This window comes from Lacerta agilis, chromosome 13 (genome assembly GCF_009819535.1).
Source record: "Lacerta agilis isolate rLacAgi1 chromosome 13, rLacAgi1.pri, whole genome shotgun sequence".
In the NCBI taxonomy this organism is placed as follows: Eukaryota; Metazoa; Chordata; class Lepidosauria; order Squamata; family Lacertidae; genus Lacerta; species Lacerta agilis.
The window spans coordinates 6,881,768-6,901,672 of record NC_046324.1 but is presented as its reverse complement, the minus strand read 5'-3'; the positions used below and the strand labels follow the sequence as shown (position 1 = coordinate 6,901,672).

The 19,905-nt window shown below is 44.8% G+C and overlaps 1 protein-coding gene across 10 annotated transcripts in view; it reads left to right on the top strand.

Annotated features, from left to right (window-relative positions):
- The window catches only part of CELF6 (CUGBP Elav-like family member 6), a 190,518-nt gene extending 170,851 nt beyond the window's left edge, over positions 1 to 19,667 (top strand). For 7 of the 10 annotated variants that reach the window (XM_033167009.1, XM_033167006.1, XM_033167004.1 and 4 more), the window contains 4 exons: positions 3,380 to 3,460; positions 6,636 to 6,779; positions 13,158 to 13,313; positions 19,521 to 19,667. In XM_033167009.1, coding sequence (XP_033022900.1) covers positions 3,380 to 3,460; positions 6,636 to 6,779; positions 13,158 to 13,285 — 353 coding nt within the window. In that variant the 3' untranslated portion in view covers positions 13,286 to 13,313; positions 19,521 to 19,667. Of the gene's footprint in view, positions 1 to 3,379; positions 3,461 to 6,635; positions 6,780 to 13,157; positions 13,314 to 17,022; positions 17,129 to 19,520 lie in introns of all 10 variants that reach the window. The other 3 variants (XM_033167010.1, XM_033167007.1, XR_004427740.1) reach the window with 2 other exon arrangements.
- Positions 19,668 to 19,905: the final 238 nt, after the last annotated feature.

The window sequence follows — 19,905 nt, the reverse complement described above, 5'->3', positions numbered from 1 at the left end:
CTACAGCAGAAAGAAAACTCCACATGTCCAGAAGCTAAAACGCAACTTATACGAAGCCACAAAATAGCCACAGTTGAGGAAACAGTTTGTAGCAGTGGACCATTATTTGTCCTAATGGTGACACCATCCTTTTGTGCCTACGGATGGTACTGCTGGGCTAGTCAACTGCTAGTCTGATGAGTGGGTGAAATGAAGGGCAGGGCTTCTTTTCCTGTTATGTAGAAGAGGGCATATCAGCAAGAGCAGTGTGTGTTGACCCCGCAACCTTAGTCTGATGGATGGAACCAAAATGAGCTTCCCTTCAACTCTGTAGTCCCAGGACCACTGGGAGTTGGCAGCAGGCTTCCTGCAGCTGCTCTTTCTCTGCCCAAATGATGGCACCAAGTTGGTCTCCCACTTTGCCATGATGTTCTTCCTGGGACACAGAGAATGCAACCTCCCATTGGCACCTTAGCTCCCTGGTTGATGGGTGGAGCCAAACTGTAGTGCTGTGCTGAAAGTTTCTTCTGCGTCCCCCCCCCCCAACCATTTTCCATCAGATCATGGGAGAAGAAATGGCATTTGAACATTATCAGAGGAGAAGTACATTTTTGGTGACGTTCATGTGCCTTTCTGCCCAGGCTTCCCATGACCTGTGAAATCAGACCCTCTTGTTGTTTGTTGTTTGTTTGAATTCCCTTAATACTTTTTTTATATGTGCTTTTATACTGTTGTTTTACTGGTTTTATGTTGCATTTTTGTTTTTATGGTAATATTTATGGTTTTTAGGTTGTACACCACTTAGAGATTTTAAAAATACTAAGTAGTTTCCTTACTTATGTGGGAATGTTGAGGGATGTGGGAGAGGATATATTGTTTTAGATATCCTATCCCAATTTGCGTTTACAAGCTCGATAATATCAGCAGAGCTAACATTCCCTTTTTACCTCACACGCACAGCGGATAGTTTGCATAGACTCGCTAGAGTCATAAAAATGTTATCCTGGTGTCTTCCCCTTTTTATCCCTCTTTCAATAAGACACTTCACAGTCTTCGGTCAAGTGAAAAACGTTTACTCACAAGTAATCATCTAGTCACACATAGGATCCTAGAGGCAGGCTTAAAAGTTACTAAACAATATACATGTGGTGACTTTCTCCTTATGAGAGAAAGTCCCCCTTTTCTACTCTTGGCCTAGTGCCAACGGTACATTTTTAGTAATGCTGCTTTTAAACTGTCAGAGAGAGAGATCAACACTACAACTGACCAGCGACAAAATGGAGCCCGGCCTGAGCTACAGTTGGCCGCTCCCAACTGTGGAGTTCGCTCCCAACTGTAGAGTTCCATATAAGGAAGTTTTGTCTCAGTCCAGGAAGACAGGAAGTTCCGGCTTGAGGACTGAGACAACCTTCTAGAAAAAGTTGGGTTTGACTGCCCCTGTTCTTTTTACATCCCACAACTTACAAGGGGGTTGATGAGTGTTAGTGGCTGTTTATTCCTCATGGGTGTTCACACATGGTGAGAACCCCCTTGATGTCCATAGGTGGGTTTTCCTGGAAGCATAAGAAACAAGAGAGGCTGTCTGCTGTTCTCCTGACAGCTGTTCATTGTTACTTTTTCTTATGTGAGGTCTTTTTCTTAACCTTTTAAAGAAATCAATACAGGGAAAAAAATACAGATTCCCTTTTTCAAAAAATAAAATCACGCCAGCCTCCACAGTGTTCTATGCTTCAGTCAAAACCCAGAAGAAGACATCAATAGGTACCTCCTCCATGGAGCTTTCTCAGGCCAGGAAGTGCGGGTGGACAGAGAGGTTGAAAAGTGCTGGGTAAGTTTTTAAAGGACAGGAAAACACCCACCACCCTCAGCTACCTTGCAATTACAGTATAAGGCAACCTCAACTTCACACACACCCCAATCCTAGAGATTGCTACAAATGAGGCAAATGAACTAGAGGCGTCGTTTTCAGAAGCAAACCTCCGAGAACAGATTCCACTTCTACTTTCCTTCAAGAATGCAGTCCCAGGGCAAGTGGCAGTTAGACCCCTTTTTTCTGCCAGGGAAAGGTGAAAGCAATTATGCACTGCAAGCTGGAGGTCAGGCCTGGAAACAATACCTGAAAGATGGACCGACATGCCTAGTCAGCCACAAACCAGAAAGTCCCCTGCGCTGGCTAGTGATTAGTTTAAATGAGAATGCCAATTCGGGGAAACAGTATACACATCCCATTAGAAGGCATGTACAACCCTGCATGTCAGGCTGTTTCATCTAAGGCAAGTCCTTGGAACAATATGTTGGAACATGAAGAAACGGCTCGTAGAATGTGAAGAAGAGAGAATGCTTGGGTGGACCTGCCAGAATCTCTACAGTAGTAATGAACTGGGGCACCCCTGGTTCAGAGAAGAGGAAGAGGAAGTCAAAGCCAATGTTGCTGGACTTCCACTCCCATCGTCCCTGGCCATTGACTCTGTTGGCAGGGCCTGATGGGAGTTGGAGTCCAATAGCATCTAGAGGACACCATTTTGGCTGCCCCTGCCACGCTTTGCATGTCTGAAATCCCATGATTAATCCCTGGCCTTTGCAACTCAGCGCTCTCACGTAGCAGCAGGAGACAGGAGAAACATCTGCCTGACACCCAGGACAGCCACTGCCTGTCAGGGTGGACAACACTGGGACAGATGGACCAACGGCACCAGTGTAAGGTGGCTTAAATACATTCCTAAATTCGGTGTGCCTGAAATGCTCTTTGTTCTAGGCTTCATGGAGCTCCGAAGGTTTCATTCAGACCTCCTGAGCCACACAAGCGACTCTTTGGGACGGTTCCATGAGTACAAGCCAACTCAATCATGGAGGCAGCAAAGCAATCCTTTTGTATGTGATCCATGCATACATCTCCAGAACTGAGTCATGCTTAAGGGAGGCGGGTGGCGCTGTGGTCTAACCCACTGAGCCTAGGGCTTGCTGATCAGAAGGTCGGTGGTTTGAATCCCTGCGATGGGGGTGAGCTCCCGTTGCTTGGTCCCTGCTCCTGCCCACCTAGCAGCTTGAAAGCACGTCAAGTGCAAGTAGATAAATAGGTACTGCTCCGGCGGGAAGGTAAACGGCATTTCTGTGCGCTGCTCTGGTTCGCCAGAAGTGGCTTAGTCATGCTGGCCACATGACCTGGAAGTTGTCTGCAGACAAACGCTGGTTCCCTTGGCCTTTAGAGTGAGATGAGTGTGCAACCCCAGAGTCGTCCGCGACTGGACCTAACGGTCAGGGGTACCTTTACCTTTACCTATACAGGATCCACTGCTGAGCATCCCACTTTTGTCCCCCATTGGTTTTGCTTTACCATACTTTTCTCAGCACTAGCAGGAGGCTCTGTTTGCCCTGACCATTCTGCTTTTGTGTGTTCCAGCAGCATACCCAGCCGCCTATGCACCAATCAGCCAGGCCTTCCCCCAGCAAGCTCCCATCATCCCCCAGCAGCAGAGAGAAGGTAAGATGGGTTGTGGGCATTTCAGAGAGCAGGGATTCCCAAAACCGCTGGGTAATACTGCTGTGATCGATAATGAATTGCTTTGTGCATGACTGATACCAACATTGCTATCCAGGATGGGGTAGCCTAACACAAAATAAATAACCAAAAGGAATAAATGTAAAATAAATGTGTCTTTTTAAAAAAGGTTTTCCCACCCTTCCGTAGAACAAACTATCAAATTTAAATGCAACTTTAAATGTGCGAAACACTAAAATAATAGCTGTAATGCTATTTGGCTGTAATGCTAAATCATAGTTTAGCATTCCACAAATGAGTGCATGATTAAACTATGGAATTGCTACCACAAGATGTCATGATGGCTACCATCTTGGAAGTAAGATTCCCTGAGGACAAGGCACTCAGTGCCTCTACTGTAGTTTCCGGGGACAGTTCCCGGATTTGCAAATCTGTCCCAAGAGCCAGCCTGGTAGCGCAGTTGGCTCTGGCTGGCTTCAGGAGCGGCTCACTGCTTGCTGCTGTGGCGCCCGCCATTTTTCCTCTCCGGAAGTCCCCATATGATGTGTCTTGTGTGCAACACATCATATGGGGACTTCCGGAAAGGAAAAATGGCGGGCGCCACAGCAGTGAGCAGCTCCTGAAGCCAGCCAGAGCCAACTGCACTACCAGGCTGGCTCCGGGCTGCTGACTGCCGCTGCCGCCGCCGCTGCCAAAGGGGAATCGGGGACATCTGGCGGTACAGATCTCCTGCCCCCTTTGTTTTGACTGATCGGGGGAGGCTCAGGAGCCACAGGTAGGCAGCCGTTGCCCAGTTTTTTAAAAAAATCATTTATGTTTCACAGGGTGCGAAAGAAGGGCTTTGCACCTTTATACAATATGCATGTGTGCTTGGGCCCAGGGTCATTTGCCTCACCATCCCCACTACTGACTCCCTGTTGCTACTCAGCTTCCCAAAAAAAAAATGTCTCCAGATTCATTTAAAAAAAATCTGGTAACCATACTCTACTGGCTGCTGGGAATTGCGAGTGAGAGCAGTGCTATTTGTGCTCATGTCCTGCTTGCAGGCTTCCCAGAGGCATCTGGTTGGACACTTTGAGTACAACATGCTGGATTAGATAGGACAGGGGTAAGGAGCAGGACCCAGCTGGCAGGCTGGATCTTGAGTTCCCCCATCCAGCATGATCCACTTTGACAGGTGGGTGGAGCCACCTGCCTTTCAACCACCATGGCATCAGATGACTCAGATTGGGAGCCCACTGTGAGTGAGTTCCTGGTTCTCTTCTGCCTTCTTTTGCAGCCCGTCTTGAACTCGACAGATTAAAACAGGTATGACAGCTGAATACCTATCATGTGAATGAAACTCACTCCCCAAAAGACTTGTGAACAGGAAACCTGACTATCCATTGCTGTTCTTTTGGGATTTGATAGGGAGAAAGATGCATGCATGACTAGTTCATATAATGCATTTGGATGCATGCTTGGACAAACAATTTACCACTGACAATTTACCACTGACACAATAATAGCACTTTGATGATGGACTGACACTGGGCTGTCCACACATCATTTGGCTTTATTAGTTGTTCTGCAAAGATTCACCAATGTTGTTGAATTATTGCCATCTGGAGGGACAACTCTAAAAACAACAAAGGCAGGACAAAGAAAGCAACCCTAGAACATCTGTGGTATGGAATGTTTTGACAGGAAACCATGGGGGCTGTACCTGTTGCAAAAGAAGCAGTATTACAGCCCCAAAAACTTTTACAGGCGCAAGTGGTGATTGTGTATATAACTGCCCCCATAACCATCATGAGCATGAATTCTGATGAATTCTTAATAAAGGACTTCTGGAGGCACCCAGTGTAAAAGCCAGGAAAGAAAGGATACAGAAATTGTCCCTTTATATCTTAAAGGCTGACCCTGATGGTTCGTTCAACACTTCTACTTGTCCCATGCCTAGCCAGCACGGGGCTAAGATGTTTTCTCCTTCTCACATGCTTTCTAGGCCTAGGTCCAAGCACTTTTGTTGTTATCTCACCACCTTCCGCAGAAAACCCGCTCTTTGGTGATAAATCGGAACAAACAGCCATCTGCAGAAAACCCAACTGCTGTTTGTTCCTGTTCAGCACTAAACCACAGGTTTTACTGGGGGAAACCAGTGGGGTAAACAAAAGTGTGGGTGAGCTGATGGACTGCAGCTGAACTAGAAATTATTATTTGAGTAAGGACACTCTGTTATATAGCCATTCTGAGACCATGTTCTGACACTCTGGGAAAGAACTCTCTGTATGACTGGGATTGAATTGATTTTAATATACACCTAGATATTTGCTCAAGGTGTGTCATGATTCTTTTCAGCTTTATGTTCTAGCTGATGGGTATTAGAAAAAAAAACCAATTGCAATGAACTGATTTTTAGAAAGACTTTTATCTGCTGAACTAACAGATAAGTAAACTGCAACAAGCAGGGGCGTAGCAAGGGGGCGTAGGGGGCAGTATGCCCCATGTTCCATAATGGAGGGAGTAACAAATTATCAAGGAACAATTACTGCCCTACTAGGGCGGTTCATTAAAAACCTTTTTTTTAAAAAAATGCCTGCTCCAAAGGTCTTATCTTACTATACTAGGGATTATATAGCTATATATGAAATTTCATGCATATCGGTTAATATCTTGACCCTCCTCCACCAAAATAGCTGTTTACTTGGCTGCTTTCCTATGTCGTGAAGGCTGAAATTTCAGTTCAGTGGAGCACTTACTGTTCCCAACCCTAACCCTGTGGAAAGTCATCTAATTAGACTTTAATTTGATTTTGAGATGTTTTTAGGAGGTAATTTAATTATTGTTCGATTTTATACCAATGTTATGTATCTGATGTTAACCACCCTGAGCCCGACTTCGGCCGGGGAGGGTGGGATATAAAGAAAAGTTTTTTTTTATTATTACTTGTTATTATTCCTTTGTAGGAAAATATGAAATAACGTAAAACCATTTTGTGGGGGGGGAATTCAGTGGGGGGGGGTGACAAGAAATTTTCCGCACTGGGTACCACCTGACCTTCCTACGCCTCTGGCAACAAGCAGTGCATTGTGAGAAAGTAGCCAAATATGTTACGCATGGCCTCTTTGCTGCTAACACATCATTTCCTTTGTGTATACTTTTGTCATTATCCCAGGTCCCGAAGGCTGTAACCTCTTCATTTATCACCTGCCCCAGGAGTTTGGGGATGCAGAACTTATGCAGATGTTCTTGCCTTTCGGCAACGTCATCTCTGCCAAAGTCTTTGTTGACCGTGCCACCAACCAAAGTAAATGCTTTGGTAAGTAGCTGGCGTGCTTCCTTTGAGATTCTAGGAACATAGGAAGTCATTCTATACTGTGTCAGAACATCTGTCAATCTCGCTCAGTGTTGTCTATGCTGTTTGGCAATGGCTCTCCAGGGTTATGGTCTCTCCCAGCCCTACCTGGAGATGCCAGGGATTGAATTGGGGTCCTTTTACACACGCTCTGTCACTGAGCCACACAGCCCTTCTCCATTGTGTTGGTAGCTGCTGAAACGTGTGTTCTTCCTGCACTTCGCACCACAAATAGATGGCAAGCAGGATTTTGTTATATAAGGAACTCTAGCTCCCAGGAGCTAACATGCAATTCTGCACATTTCAGAATCAGGTGTGACAGAAGGGGAGAATAAGGAGGGATAGGGTTGACTATTGGGTTGAGTATTGTCAGGCCTCAGCAAGGGTCAGACTTCAGGCAGTGGAATTCCAGGATCCTGGGCAGCTGTCATAAATAGAGCTGAAGCAGATTCATGGCCCAAAAGCAGCAATCGGGGAATGGGAACAGGAGGTCAGGCGGGGTCCTCATACCTGAGACAAGTGGCTCAGACCAAGGAGCAAGCTCTGAAGCTAGGATTTGGGGAGGTGTGGTAGACAGGGTTCTGTCCTTGGGGGACAACTGATGGGACAATGCTCAAGCAAACTTGTACCTGCTTTGGAAGAGACGGTAACTGCAGACAAGAAAAGCAGTATTAGGGTGTGGGGTTTTTTAGCGTTTCTCAAGAATACTTGCAGGAGTGGAATTGGAATTGTTTGTGTATACTCAAGGAACACAACCCCCCCCCCCCATAATTTCAAGGCAAGTTAAAGGAATTGTTTCCATCACTAGTATTATAGGCAGCATCCAATCATGATGTTCACCCATATGGTTTGTTTCCACTCCAACATCTGGAGAAACTTCTCTGATTAGTTCTTGTATATGCCACCACTGTAATGTAAAACCAGGCCACTCGGAAGCATTATTTTGGCAATTGCTACATTGCCCAAGTGTAAAAAAAAAGGTCTTCGATAATGATATCTTAGGAATGGGGCATTTCGTCTTGGTTCATAAGGCTATCATGGGCTGTTTCATGCTTTTAGTGCCATATATCTGAGCAGGGGTAGTCAACACAGTGCCCTCTAGATGTCAGGAAGCTGCCTTTTACAGAATCAGACCATTGGTCCATCTAGCTCAGGGGTCAGCAACCTTTTTCAGCCAAGGGCTGAAGACCCATGTGGTGGGCCGGACTATATATATTTTTGGGAGGAGGGATGAACAAATTCCTATGCCCCACAAATAACCTAGAGATGCATTTTAAACAAAAGCACACATTCTACTCATGTAAAAACACCAGGCAGGCCCCACAAATAACTCAGCGATGCATTTTAAATAAAAGCACACATTCTAATCATGTAAAAACACCAGGCAGGCCCCACAAATAACTCAGCGATGCATTTTAAATAAAAGCACACATTCTACTCATGTAAAAACACCAGGCAGGCCCCACAAATAACCCAGAGATGCATTTTAAACAAAAGCACACATTCTACTCATGTAAAAACACCAGGCAGGCCCCACAAATAACTCAGCGATGCATTTTAAATAAAAGCACACATTCTAATCATGTAAAAACACCAGGCAGGCCCCACAAATAACTCAGCGGTGCATTTTAAATAAAAGCACACATTCTAATCATGTAAAAACACCAGGCAGATCCCACAAATAACCCAGAGATGCATTTTAAATAAAAGCACACATTCTACTCATGTAAAAACACCAGGCAGGTCCCACAAATAACCCAGAGATGCATTTTAAATAAAAGGACACATTCTACTCATGTAAAAACATGTTGATTCCCAGACCATCCGCGGGCCGTATTGAGAAGGTAATTGGGCTGCATCTGGCCCACGGGCCTTAGGTTGCCTATCCCTGATCTAGCTCAATATTATTGGACTGACTGGCAGCAGCTCTCCAGTGTTTCAGGTGGGGGACATTCGTGGCCCTAGCTAGAGATGCTGGAAATTTAACCTAGAACCTTTTGCATGCCAAGCAGATTTTCTACCACTGAGCTATGGCCCCTTCCCATAAGCTATGACCTCAGCTCCTGTCTGCCCCAGTCAGTGTGGATGATACTCAGTGATTAGGAGAACTGTAGTCCAACCACAAGGGCACAGTGTTGGCTGCCCCTATGGAAATGTTACTTATATTGTATCCAACTAAGTGCTACTCTGAGTAAACTCATGTAAATGAATGTTCTAAGTCTGTTAACTCCAGTGGGTCTACTCTGAGAAGGAGTGGCACTGGAAGCAACCCTTATTTTCTTACATTCTTAGCGTGCCTTCTTTCCATCACAAAACCAATCGGTTTAGCTTAGTTTCAGCAAGGTGATGGCCTCAAGTGCCTTCAGATCATTTCCTGGGACTGCATTAGGAACAATCAGAAGAGTTTCTATAAACACACTGAAAATATCCAGAAAGTGGGAAAAAACCCAACCATTCATTAGAGGAAAGAGTACTAGTAATCCACAGTACAATGAAAGCTAAATTGCTCAATGTCTACTTCACTTTGGTTTTCACCAGTGAGATAAATTGTGACCAGATGATTAGTAGAATCGATATAAACAATGAGGGAGGGACAAAGGTTAGGATAGGCAAAGATCTGTTCAGAGAATATTTGACTATCTTAAATGATTAGAAGTCAGCAGGTCATGATGAATTGCGCCCTGGGATGCCGAAGGCATCTCCAAACCACAAAGCAATCATTTTTGAGAAATCATGCATGACAGGTGAGGTTCCAGTGGAATGGAAAAAAAGCAAACATAATGCCCAACTTTAAAAGTAGGAATTTATAGGCCCATTAACTTAACTTCTCTCCCTGGGAAGTTACTAAACCAAATCATAAAACAATTCATTTGTAAGTATCAAAAAGAAAACGGAGGGCCAAATTTACTCATATGCAGAGTAGGCACTAATCTAGGGCCTCAAATTAGCAGACCCCATACAAAAATGCAACAGTGGCGTTGCTTCACCAGCATAATTTGCATCTCATGTTGCTGCAAATAAAGTCTGGCCACTTAATTTAAACAAAATAAAAAATAAAAATATTCCTTCCAGTAGCACCTTAGAGACCAACTAAGTTTGTTCTTGGTATGAGCTTTTGTGTGCATGCACACCTCTTCAGATACACTGAAGCACACAAAAGCTCATACCAAGAACGAACTTAGTTGGTCTCTAAGGTGCTACTGGAAGGATTTTTTTTTGAATTTTTTAATTTCTTATTTTGTTTTGACTATGGCAGACCAACAGGACTACCTACCTGTAATTTAATTTACAGCCACCAGCTTGGGAGTTTCGCAAGCCAAAGTTCATTGTCTTAACGTAGCCTGATTATTTCTTAGCTGCAAAACCCTGCACATGTCTGGCCAAATCCAGCACCAGCAGTTGTCATCATCCTACACCAGCTCCCAGGCAAGGTCCACCACTTATGCCTGTCCCCTACACACACACACACACACACACACACACATGGCTTAGTCTGAGAACTACTCTCTTCATTTCCTGCAGTGTCACTGATGTAGCACCACTACAATGCATCGTGGAAGGTTAAAATGAACCTCGTACCCACTGAGGGCTGCCTGGTGCTCATCAAAGGCAGTGCTGATGCCTGCATTGCTGCCAGATTAAGCCTGCCAGTGGGCAGATGTAAAGGAGTGACCTCCAGCGGGCACTTTGCCTCAAATCTGGAGCCAGCCTTGAATCTGGTACCTGGCCTTGCCCACACAGCTGATGTCATGGCATCATAGACTACGGTAGCCATTCCTCCAACTTCATACTCTCCAGATGGTTTGAAGTACAAGTTCCATCAGTCAGGGATGGTGAGAATTGCTGCCTAAAACATCTGAAAGATTGGGGGAGACCAGACTGCAACAATGCATTAGGCATGGGGCTGGCTTTGCAGACTGCCTGGAAATGGCTGCTTGTTCAAAACAGAGCCACTAAGCTAATGACTGGAACTGAGCATCGGGATCACATCCTGCTGGTGCTTAAAGAGCTTCATTGGCTTCCAGTCCTTTCCCAAATACAATGCAAAGGGTGAGCGCTTACCTCTTAAGACCCCTTACGGCTTGCAACCTGGATAATTGAGATGTTTTCTCTCGCATTAACCTGCCTGTATGCTAAGATCTTCTTCGGGTATGCCTCCCTAGGGGGAGAGGTGCATGCGCAAGGGGCCATAGCTATAAAGCGCCTCTCTCCTCTCCATCCATCAGCTGTGGCCCTTTGCTTATGCACCTCTTTCCCTAGGGAGACTCACCCGACACCTGTGGCAATGTCTTTCTCTCCTGGGTTTGCTTTTAGCATGGCCTTTTCTTGTGTTTGTATTAGTTAGGGGTTTCTTAATGGTGTTTCTTAATGGAAGGGCAGTATACAAATGTTTCAAATTAGGGGTTGGCAACCTTTTCAGGCCTGTGGGCACTTTTGAATATTTGAGAAGAAGAATAAGAGTTTGGATTTGATATCCCGCTTTTCACTACCCGAAGGAGTCTCAAAGCGGTTAACATTCTCCTTTTCCCTTCCTCCCCCACAACCAACACTCTGTGAGGTGAGTGGGGCTGAGAGATTTCAGAGAAGTGTGACTAGCCCAAGGTCACCCAGCAGCTGCATGTGGAGGAGCGGAGACGCGAACCCGGTTCCCCAGATTACGAGTCTACCGCTCTTAACCACTACACCACACTGGCTCTCACTTGAGTGAGTGTTGTGGGTGCCAAGCACCCCCAGGGTCACTTCTCTCTCCCATCCCCTGTCAGCCATTGCTTACTGAATAAATGTTGTGGCTATAGATTTAAAAAAGTATTTTTTTTATTTTTTTAAGCAATGTAACTATTTTTTTTTAAGCAATGCAGATTTTGTCCTGCACTGGATCCTTGATCTATGTATTAAGAGCAAAAATAAAGTAAGGGCTTGCTCAAACACTGCTTCAGCTTATTTTGATGTTGAAAGGTCAAACGAATCATACAGCCATTTCAGCATATTCTCAAATAGTTAGCACATCCTTCCAAACTTTTCAAAGTCCCATCGAGTGAGGACATGTCAATTCATTATTTTGAAGTGTGTTAGAAACATTCCGCAGACTATTAAGAACAAGAAGAAGAGTTTGGATTTGATATCCCGCTTTTCACTCCCCTTAAGGAGTCTCAAAGCGGCTAACATTCTCCTTTCCCTTCCTCCCCCACAACAAACAATCTGTGAGGTGAGTGGGGCTGAGAGACTTCAAAGAAGTGTGACTAGCCCAAGGTCACACAGCAGCTGCATGTGGAGGAGTGGAGACACGAACCCGGTTCCCCAGATTACGAGTCTACCGCTCTTAACCACTACACCACACTGGCTCTAGCAAGCCATGATTATAAAATGTTCTCATTGTAATGAAAAAAATATGGTGTATGTTGGCTTTAAGGTTTTCCTCCGTGTCCTCACAACACCCCAGGTGACCCAAAACCAAACCTAGACTCCATGAGTTAAATGGATTGGATTTCTTAAATTTTGCTTTCAATGACCATTATTAAAGAAGAATCTTTTGTGGTTAGAAAGTGGACAGTGGCCTAAAACAGCCTTCCCCAACTTAGTCCAGTGGGACAACTTCCACCAGCCCTTTGCAAGCCCATCCTGCCATCACCATTAAGAGCAGCTCCCCCCAACCTGGTGCCTTCCAGATATTTTGAGTAACAAACTCCCATCAGCCCCAACCAGTATGGCTCTGCTGGCTGGGGCTAATGAGAGTTGCAGTCCAAAACATCTGAAAGGCACCAGGTTGGTCAACCTGCTCTTAAGCAACCAGCTGGCTCCAACATTCACCTGTTTTGAGTTCCTCAGGATCTACAGGTGAAACTCGAAAAATTAGAATATCATGGAAAGGTTCATTTCTTTCAGTAATTCCAACTTAAAAGGTGAAACTAATATATGATATAGACTCGTGACATGCAAAGCGAGATATGTAAAGCCTTTATTTGTTATAATTGTGACGATTATGGCGTACAGCTGACGAGAACCCCAAATTAACATTTTAAATTTTGGGGTTTTCATCAACTGCACGCCATAATCATCACAATTATAACAAGCAAAGGCTTGACATATCTCACTTTGCATGTCATGAGTCTATCTCATATATTAAACTCCAGTAGCTAATGAAAACAATTGCTTACATAAATGGGCTTTTCCACGATACTCAAATTTTTCGAGTTTCACCTGTATTTTCTGTGAAAGGCTTGCAGTGAAACAGCAACATGCAGGGAGGGCTGCTGCTGCTGTCCTTGGTGCTGAACTGTGTCCTTCCTTTCCTTCTCTGTTCTCACCCCCTGTCACCCCGCTTTCCTCCTTGACCCATCCTAGGTTTCGTCAGTTTTGACAATCCAACTAGTGCTCAGGCAGCCATTCAGGCCATGAACGGCTTCCAGATCGGCATGAAGAGGCTAAAGGTCCAACTAAAGCGGCCAAAAGATGCTAACAGACCCTACTGACCCGTGTTCACCTTGGCCCTGAAAGCAGGTAAGACATTGGCAGGCAAGACTGTCCCAGCTACGCTACCAGCAGGAAAAGGGGTTAGCCTTCCTCAAGCTTTTGCCGCAAGGCTGGTGTTAAACCTGGAGGAAAATGGAGCGAAAAACCACAAATGGTGTGTCTAGTTCAAAATGGCAAATACAGTGCATTTTGGTCCAGCCCATGTCCATCGCATGAGAATAAGCTAAAAGGTAATAAATGATGCATAGCCTTTCCATAGGGGATTAATTTACCCAAATAAACTTTCAGTGGTTTATTATTCTAATAATGTACAGTGTCAACGATCCTTAATGTTTGTCTTTAGGCATAGAGAATGGCCCCAATCCAAATAGAATGAATTCATTTTATTTATTTATTGACCTTATGTATCAGCCAATCTTTGTTACACAGTAATCCCATGGAGGTTTCCAGCATATCTTAAAACCATAATACAAACAAAACAAACCATAGGATACCAATAAGATAAAAGCTAATATAAAACCACAGAAAATGAACAGCAGCAGGTCAAACAAACAGAGGCCTTAGAACAATGCCTAGCTAGTTGATATCAAGGGAATTTAGATTTATTGCGGCTAATTTGTCCCACTGACTTTAAGCAGGATGCAAGCATGTCTCTGTGTCTTCAGTGGGACAGAGACAGATATGTTCAGGTCCCACTCTCCAAACACAATGCATTCTCAGGAATTTGTTTGTTAAGTCAGCGTTTGCATAACAAGCTGGTGATTTCCATTATTTCCTATGGGAACATTTCTAATCTGTGATTTGTCCATGCTCCCTCCCTGGTGTCTGCCTGAAACTGTTGCAGCCAGTCAGCAGAAGCCAAACAAAGGAAAAAACTTATTTGTTCAATCCCTCCTGCTCCCTGATTGGTCCAATCTCTCTCCCTCCCTCCATGGTTTTCTGCCCCAAATGGCTGCCACCAACCAGCAGAACACAAACAAGTAAGGAAGTGGGCAAACTTTGGCTGTTCAGATATCTGAACCAGTCATTCATGTAACAAGGTTTGGGTATAATTTTTTGTATTGAGATAACAGAGATTTTGGATAATGAGTGTTCCCATAGTGGGACCCGTGTATATTACATTGTTTAAGTTGCTGAGTGTCTTGGTTGATCCACAAATAATCTGTACCCAAAGTGGTTCAAACATAGAATATAGTCTAAAAACAGTGGTACAATATCAGTAGATAAAAATAAAACGTATAATATCACTACACTGGGGAAAAATAACAAACAGTTCACTTAACATGAATCAAAATTTCAATGAGCATAAAATCACCAATACAGTAGGTCAAATCATCCAATAACTTCACATCCAAAAGCTTTCAGAGTTTTTTTTACATAACAAGGAATAGAATATCTGTGGTCAAAACCAACATCTGTAAATAGGAAGGAAGGAAGATAATCTAACATGTCTTCAGACCAATGAAAGGGTAAAATCTAAAGCATAATTATGTGGTTCCATTGAAGTCAATATACCCAAGTAGCTGTGTTCAAAATCATGGCAAGAGGACCAAACAGAATACATGTGTTTATTTGTTGGAGCCATTATAACCCTGCCTTTTGGCCTGAAACAGATCCTTGGGGTGACTTAAAGGCTAAAATCCAACAAAATGCCACCCTTAAAGTCCACCTCAAATGCTAATTAAATCAAATGTTTTGATCTGATTGGGATAGTCTGAAGTCATCACGAATTTGTTTATCACCCCCTGGCTTGGCGCATAGTTTGAGGGGGTTTTCAGGATGAGGTGAGTTGCATTCACTGCAAAAAAAGAGAAAAGAAACACCCAATTTAACCATATCCAGGCACACGTAAATCTGCCACAGAGTTAAACTGAACCAAAAGATCCACATGATGCATTTAAAGCATGCCCAACGCACATTGAAATCACGTGAATCCTGAGTGAATTGTAGCTCTGTGTGAGGAAACTACAGTTCCCAGGATTCTTTGGGGGAAATCGTGAGCTTTAAATGTGCTCTTACTTTCTGAGAGTAAGAGCAGTTCAACTGTGGAACGGACTGCTTTGAGAGGTTGTGGACTCTCCTTCCTTGGAGGTTTTAAAGCAGAGACTGGATAGCCACCTGTCATGGATGGTTTTGTTGAAATTCCTGCCTTGCAGTGGGTTGGGCCAGATGACCCTTGGGGTCCCTTCCAACTCTACAGTTCTGTGGTTTATGGTTGGGTATGCTTTAAATGCATGATGCAAATCTAACCCAATTTTTGCTTAAGTCATGGCTTAGGCTGTATGTTTATTAAGGCTACAATCTTATACCTACTTGCCTGGAAATTCTGTGGAATTAACTTCTCCGTAGATGTGTATAATAATAATAATAATAATAATAATAATAATAATAATAATAATAATAATTTGTACCCCGCCCATCTGGCTGGATTTCCCCAGCCACTCTGGGCGGCTTCCAACAAAAATCAGATACAAAAATATCACACATTAATAACTTCCCTAAAAAGGGCTGCCTTCAGGTATTTTCTGAATGTCAGGTAGTTGTTTATCTCCTTGACCTGTGATGGGAGGGTGTTCCACAGGGCGGGCGCCACTACCAAGAAGGCCCTCTGCCTGGTTCCCTGTAGCTTTGCTTCTCGCAGTGATGGAACCGCCAGAAGGCCCTCGGCACTGGATCTCAGTGTCCGGGCAGAATGATGGGGGTGGAGACGCTCCTTCAGGTGTACAGGACCGAGGCCATTTAGGGCTTTAAAGGTCAGCACCAACACTTTGAATTGTGCTCGGAAACGTGCTGGGAGCCAATGTAGATCTCTTAGGACCGGTGTTATGTGGTCCCGGCAGCCACTCCCAGTCACCAGTCTAGCTGCCGCATTCTGGATTAATTGCAGTTTCTGTGTCACCTTCAAAGGTAGCCCCACATAGAGCGCATTGCAGTAGTCCAAGCGGGATAATAACCAGAGCATGCACCACTCTGGTGAGACAGTCCGCGGGCAGGTAGGGTCTCAGTCTGCGTACCAGATGGAGCTGGTAGACAGCTGCCCTGGACACAGAATTAACCTGCGCCTTGTAAGTTGCACGTCCACTGCAAGCAGTTTGCAATAGTGAAATCTCACAGAGGGGTGCAGGATGCAATAACATGAGAACAGGTCTGCTGGAACCGACCATCTACTATTACAGCAGGGGTGAGGAATCTGTGGGCCCCCCACTTGTTTTTGGACTCCCAACTCCCACCAGCCCTGGCTAACAGTCAGGAATGCTTGGTGTTGTAGTCCAACACCTAGAGGGTCATTGGTTACCCACCCCTGGCCTATGGGATGCCCCGAAGAGGACATGAAAGCAGTAGCACCCTGTGCTCATCTTCCCCAGCAATTCATTGGCCTACTGAAGAAGGCTATTTTCAGGGTCACCAGACATTTAAAACACTTTAACCCAACTTTGGCATTCATGGCTCCCCTGCAAAGAATCCTGGGAACTGTAGTTTGTGAAGGGGGCTGGCCTCAGAGACTTCCCAGCGCCCTGCACAAACTACAGTTCTCGTGATTCCCCATGACTGCTAAAGTACTTTATCGGTGCTTTAGATGTACCATGTGAAAATGACTTCGGAGGACTCCTGCTCCATTTTGAAGCTATCAGATGAAGCAATGACCATTAATACTGAGCACTCGCATCAAACCGATTCATCTTTTCTTTTATATTTTTGTTTCCTCCAACCCATCCACTACTTTGTCTCTAACCAGACCAGGCCAATCATAGCTCCAAGGATGACCCCACAGTTGCCTAGCAACCCTCTAGCTGTTATGGGAGACCCAAACAATAACTCTCCCTCCCAAATTATCTGAAACTGTAAGTGACTTAACTCATGTTGTCATCGTCCTTCTCGATGACGCCATGTGGCCGGTTGTAATCTTGTTGCATGAACTTGACGTTGATCTTTCTACATCTCTGCTTTATTTTTATTAGTTCTTCTTCCCACCCCTTCCTCCTCTCTTTTTTGGCGGTTGTGCAGTGCCATATTGATGCCCATGGTGGATAGTTTTTGGAGTGCTGATTGGTCAGTCTTTTACTAGTTGTGGATTTTTTGAGCCCATTAAACTCCACTTTGTCCTTCTTTGTACCTCCTTTTCTCTCTGTTGTGATGTGACAATGGATGTGTGTGCCCTCTATATTTACTGTGTGATGATGATGGCTGAGTAACCCAGTCCTGCACAAGAAACACCAAGTTGTGCTAGCTCTCTTCCCCCACCCACCCACCATCCCAGCATAATTTAGAGTATCTAATTCACCCCAATGCTTGTGGAAATTCAAGCATTCCATATTCAAGTCCAGTGTCTTCAGTAACATCTTCATCAGGGCTGGGAGAAACCTGTCTGAACCCTTGAAGAGTCACTTCCAGTGAGTGTAGGCCATCTTTCCTCAATCCTGTGTCCTCCAGATGTCTCGGCCTACAACCCTCATCATCCGTGACCATCAGACATGCTGGCTGCTTCTGGTGGAAGTTGTAGTCCAAAACAGCTGGACAGCACCAGGTCAGGGAAGGCTAGTGTGGAAAATACTAAGTTAGATGGACCAATGGCCTGACCTGTTGTACGGTAGCTTCTCACATTCCTGATTGGAGATAATGGACCCGTGATAGTCTGCTCCAGGTTAAAAGATATGTAAAGCAAACAAAAGCCCTGTTCTGTTTCGTTTTCTTTATTCATAGAAAAAGTCCTAGTCCAGATTGCAGGCATGGAGTGTGGTACCTTAGCAGAGAAGCAGGAGAATGTTACTGATGTAGCATTTCACAGGAGAAGGCCCTTCATTCAGCAGCAGAGCATATAATTTTAATGCAAAAGATCCTCAGTTCAGTCCTTAGAAATTCAATTAAAAGGGTCAGGTAGCAGGGGCGGGAAATATTCTGTTCTGCTCAAGATCCCTGGAAAACCACTGCCAACCAGAGTAGACAATACTGGATTACATAGACAAATATTATGACCTGGTCTAAATCAGCTTCCTATTAAAGCACACATTGGAAGCACATGACTTCTCCCACAGGTTCGTGGGAACTGCTGTGTGCTACGATTGCTGGGAATTCATAGCTGTGTGAGGAGGAAACCACAGTTCCCATAAATCTTTGGAGGAAGGCATGTGCTTTAAATGTATGGCGTGGATCTGCACATATGCTCCTACTAGGGCAGAAATGCATCAAGAATGGAAGCTGCTCAAAATGGTCAAAGTTCCATCACATAGGGAGCTCTTGGTCCCTCTCTCTCCTTCTCAGGCCCTGCCCCTCCCTCTTGGCCCCACCCCTTTAAGCTAAGTCAAATCTCAACCAATATGACATCCCTGGCCTCTTGCAGTTGCTGTGCTAGCTTCTAGCAGCAGTTATCTGAATTATGGCCAACACTACATTGATAATCTTGCTCCATGAAACTTGTTCTGTACCGGTATATGGGGCTGTTGGGAGAAATTGCATAAATATATATATATATTATTACACAGGCCCTGCTCTTTTAACAGCAGCCTGACACAGCAGTGGAAAAGGGGGAGCTTGTTCTGGCAGAAAGATGCATGGCGGGAGAAGATTCACCAGCTTCACATCTGGGATGGGAAGGGGGAAGAAAAGAAGTGGTTGGAGATCAGGAACCCTCACTGTGTGGCATAAGTGTGTTACGTACAGGGGGGAAAGATAATTGGTGCGGCAAAGTGGTATTTCGCAGTGTTTAAGGTTGCTAAGTATGTTTATTTCGCAAGCCACATTGGCCCATCTATCTCAGTACTGTCTACACCAGGGGTAGTCAACCTTTTTTATACCTACCGCCCACTAATGCATCCTTCTTGATGGTAAAATTTCCTTACCGCCCACCAGTTCTTGATGGAAGGAGGAGTCAGCTTGTGCCGTAGAACCCCCTACCGCCCACCTAGAATCCTGAAACGCCCACTAGTGGGCGGTAGGGACCAGGTTGACAACCCCTGGTCTACACTGACTGGAAGCAGCTCTTCAGGGCTGTTGGGAGTGGGACGCCCACAGCAAATGGAAGGCCAAACCTAACCTAGAACATTTCAGAATTCAACCTCTTCTTGTACGGAATTGGGGTGTCATTTGAATATATATATATTTTTACACACTGAATAGAGATGGTCCTGACAAGAGCTTCCTTCTCTCCTAATGCCATCACTTGCTACTGGGGATGGGGCCTCCTACTAGCTCCTGGCATCTCCTGTCTCTTCTTAACACCCCTTCTCTCTCTTGCAGATGGGATGCCATGCGGCGTACGAAGAGTATTCCCCTTGTCCCACGTGCAGTATCCAGACTTGTAACTCTCTTTCTTTGCAACATATCACGGAGGAGGAGGAGGAGGAGGAGGCAGGATGCTCGTGAAAAAGAGGAGAGCCAGTTTGGTTGTACTTATTTTATTTTATTTTTATTTTCCAAATCGGTTGGGGTTTCGGGGGGGGGGATTTCTTTTCCTTTTTCCTTTTGCCGCTTTAAGGCGAGAGAAAGCAAAGAAGGTGGTTGTGACGATATTGGACAAAAGGGAAAGAGGCATCGATGTTTGCCGACTCTAAACTCCATGACGGGAAGGAGCCGCTGGAGAAGATTTTTTTTTTTTTTAAGACCCCTCACGAGGAGAGGGGTA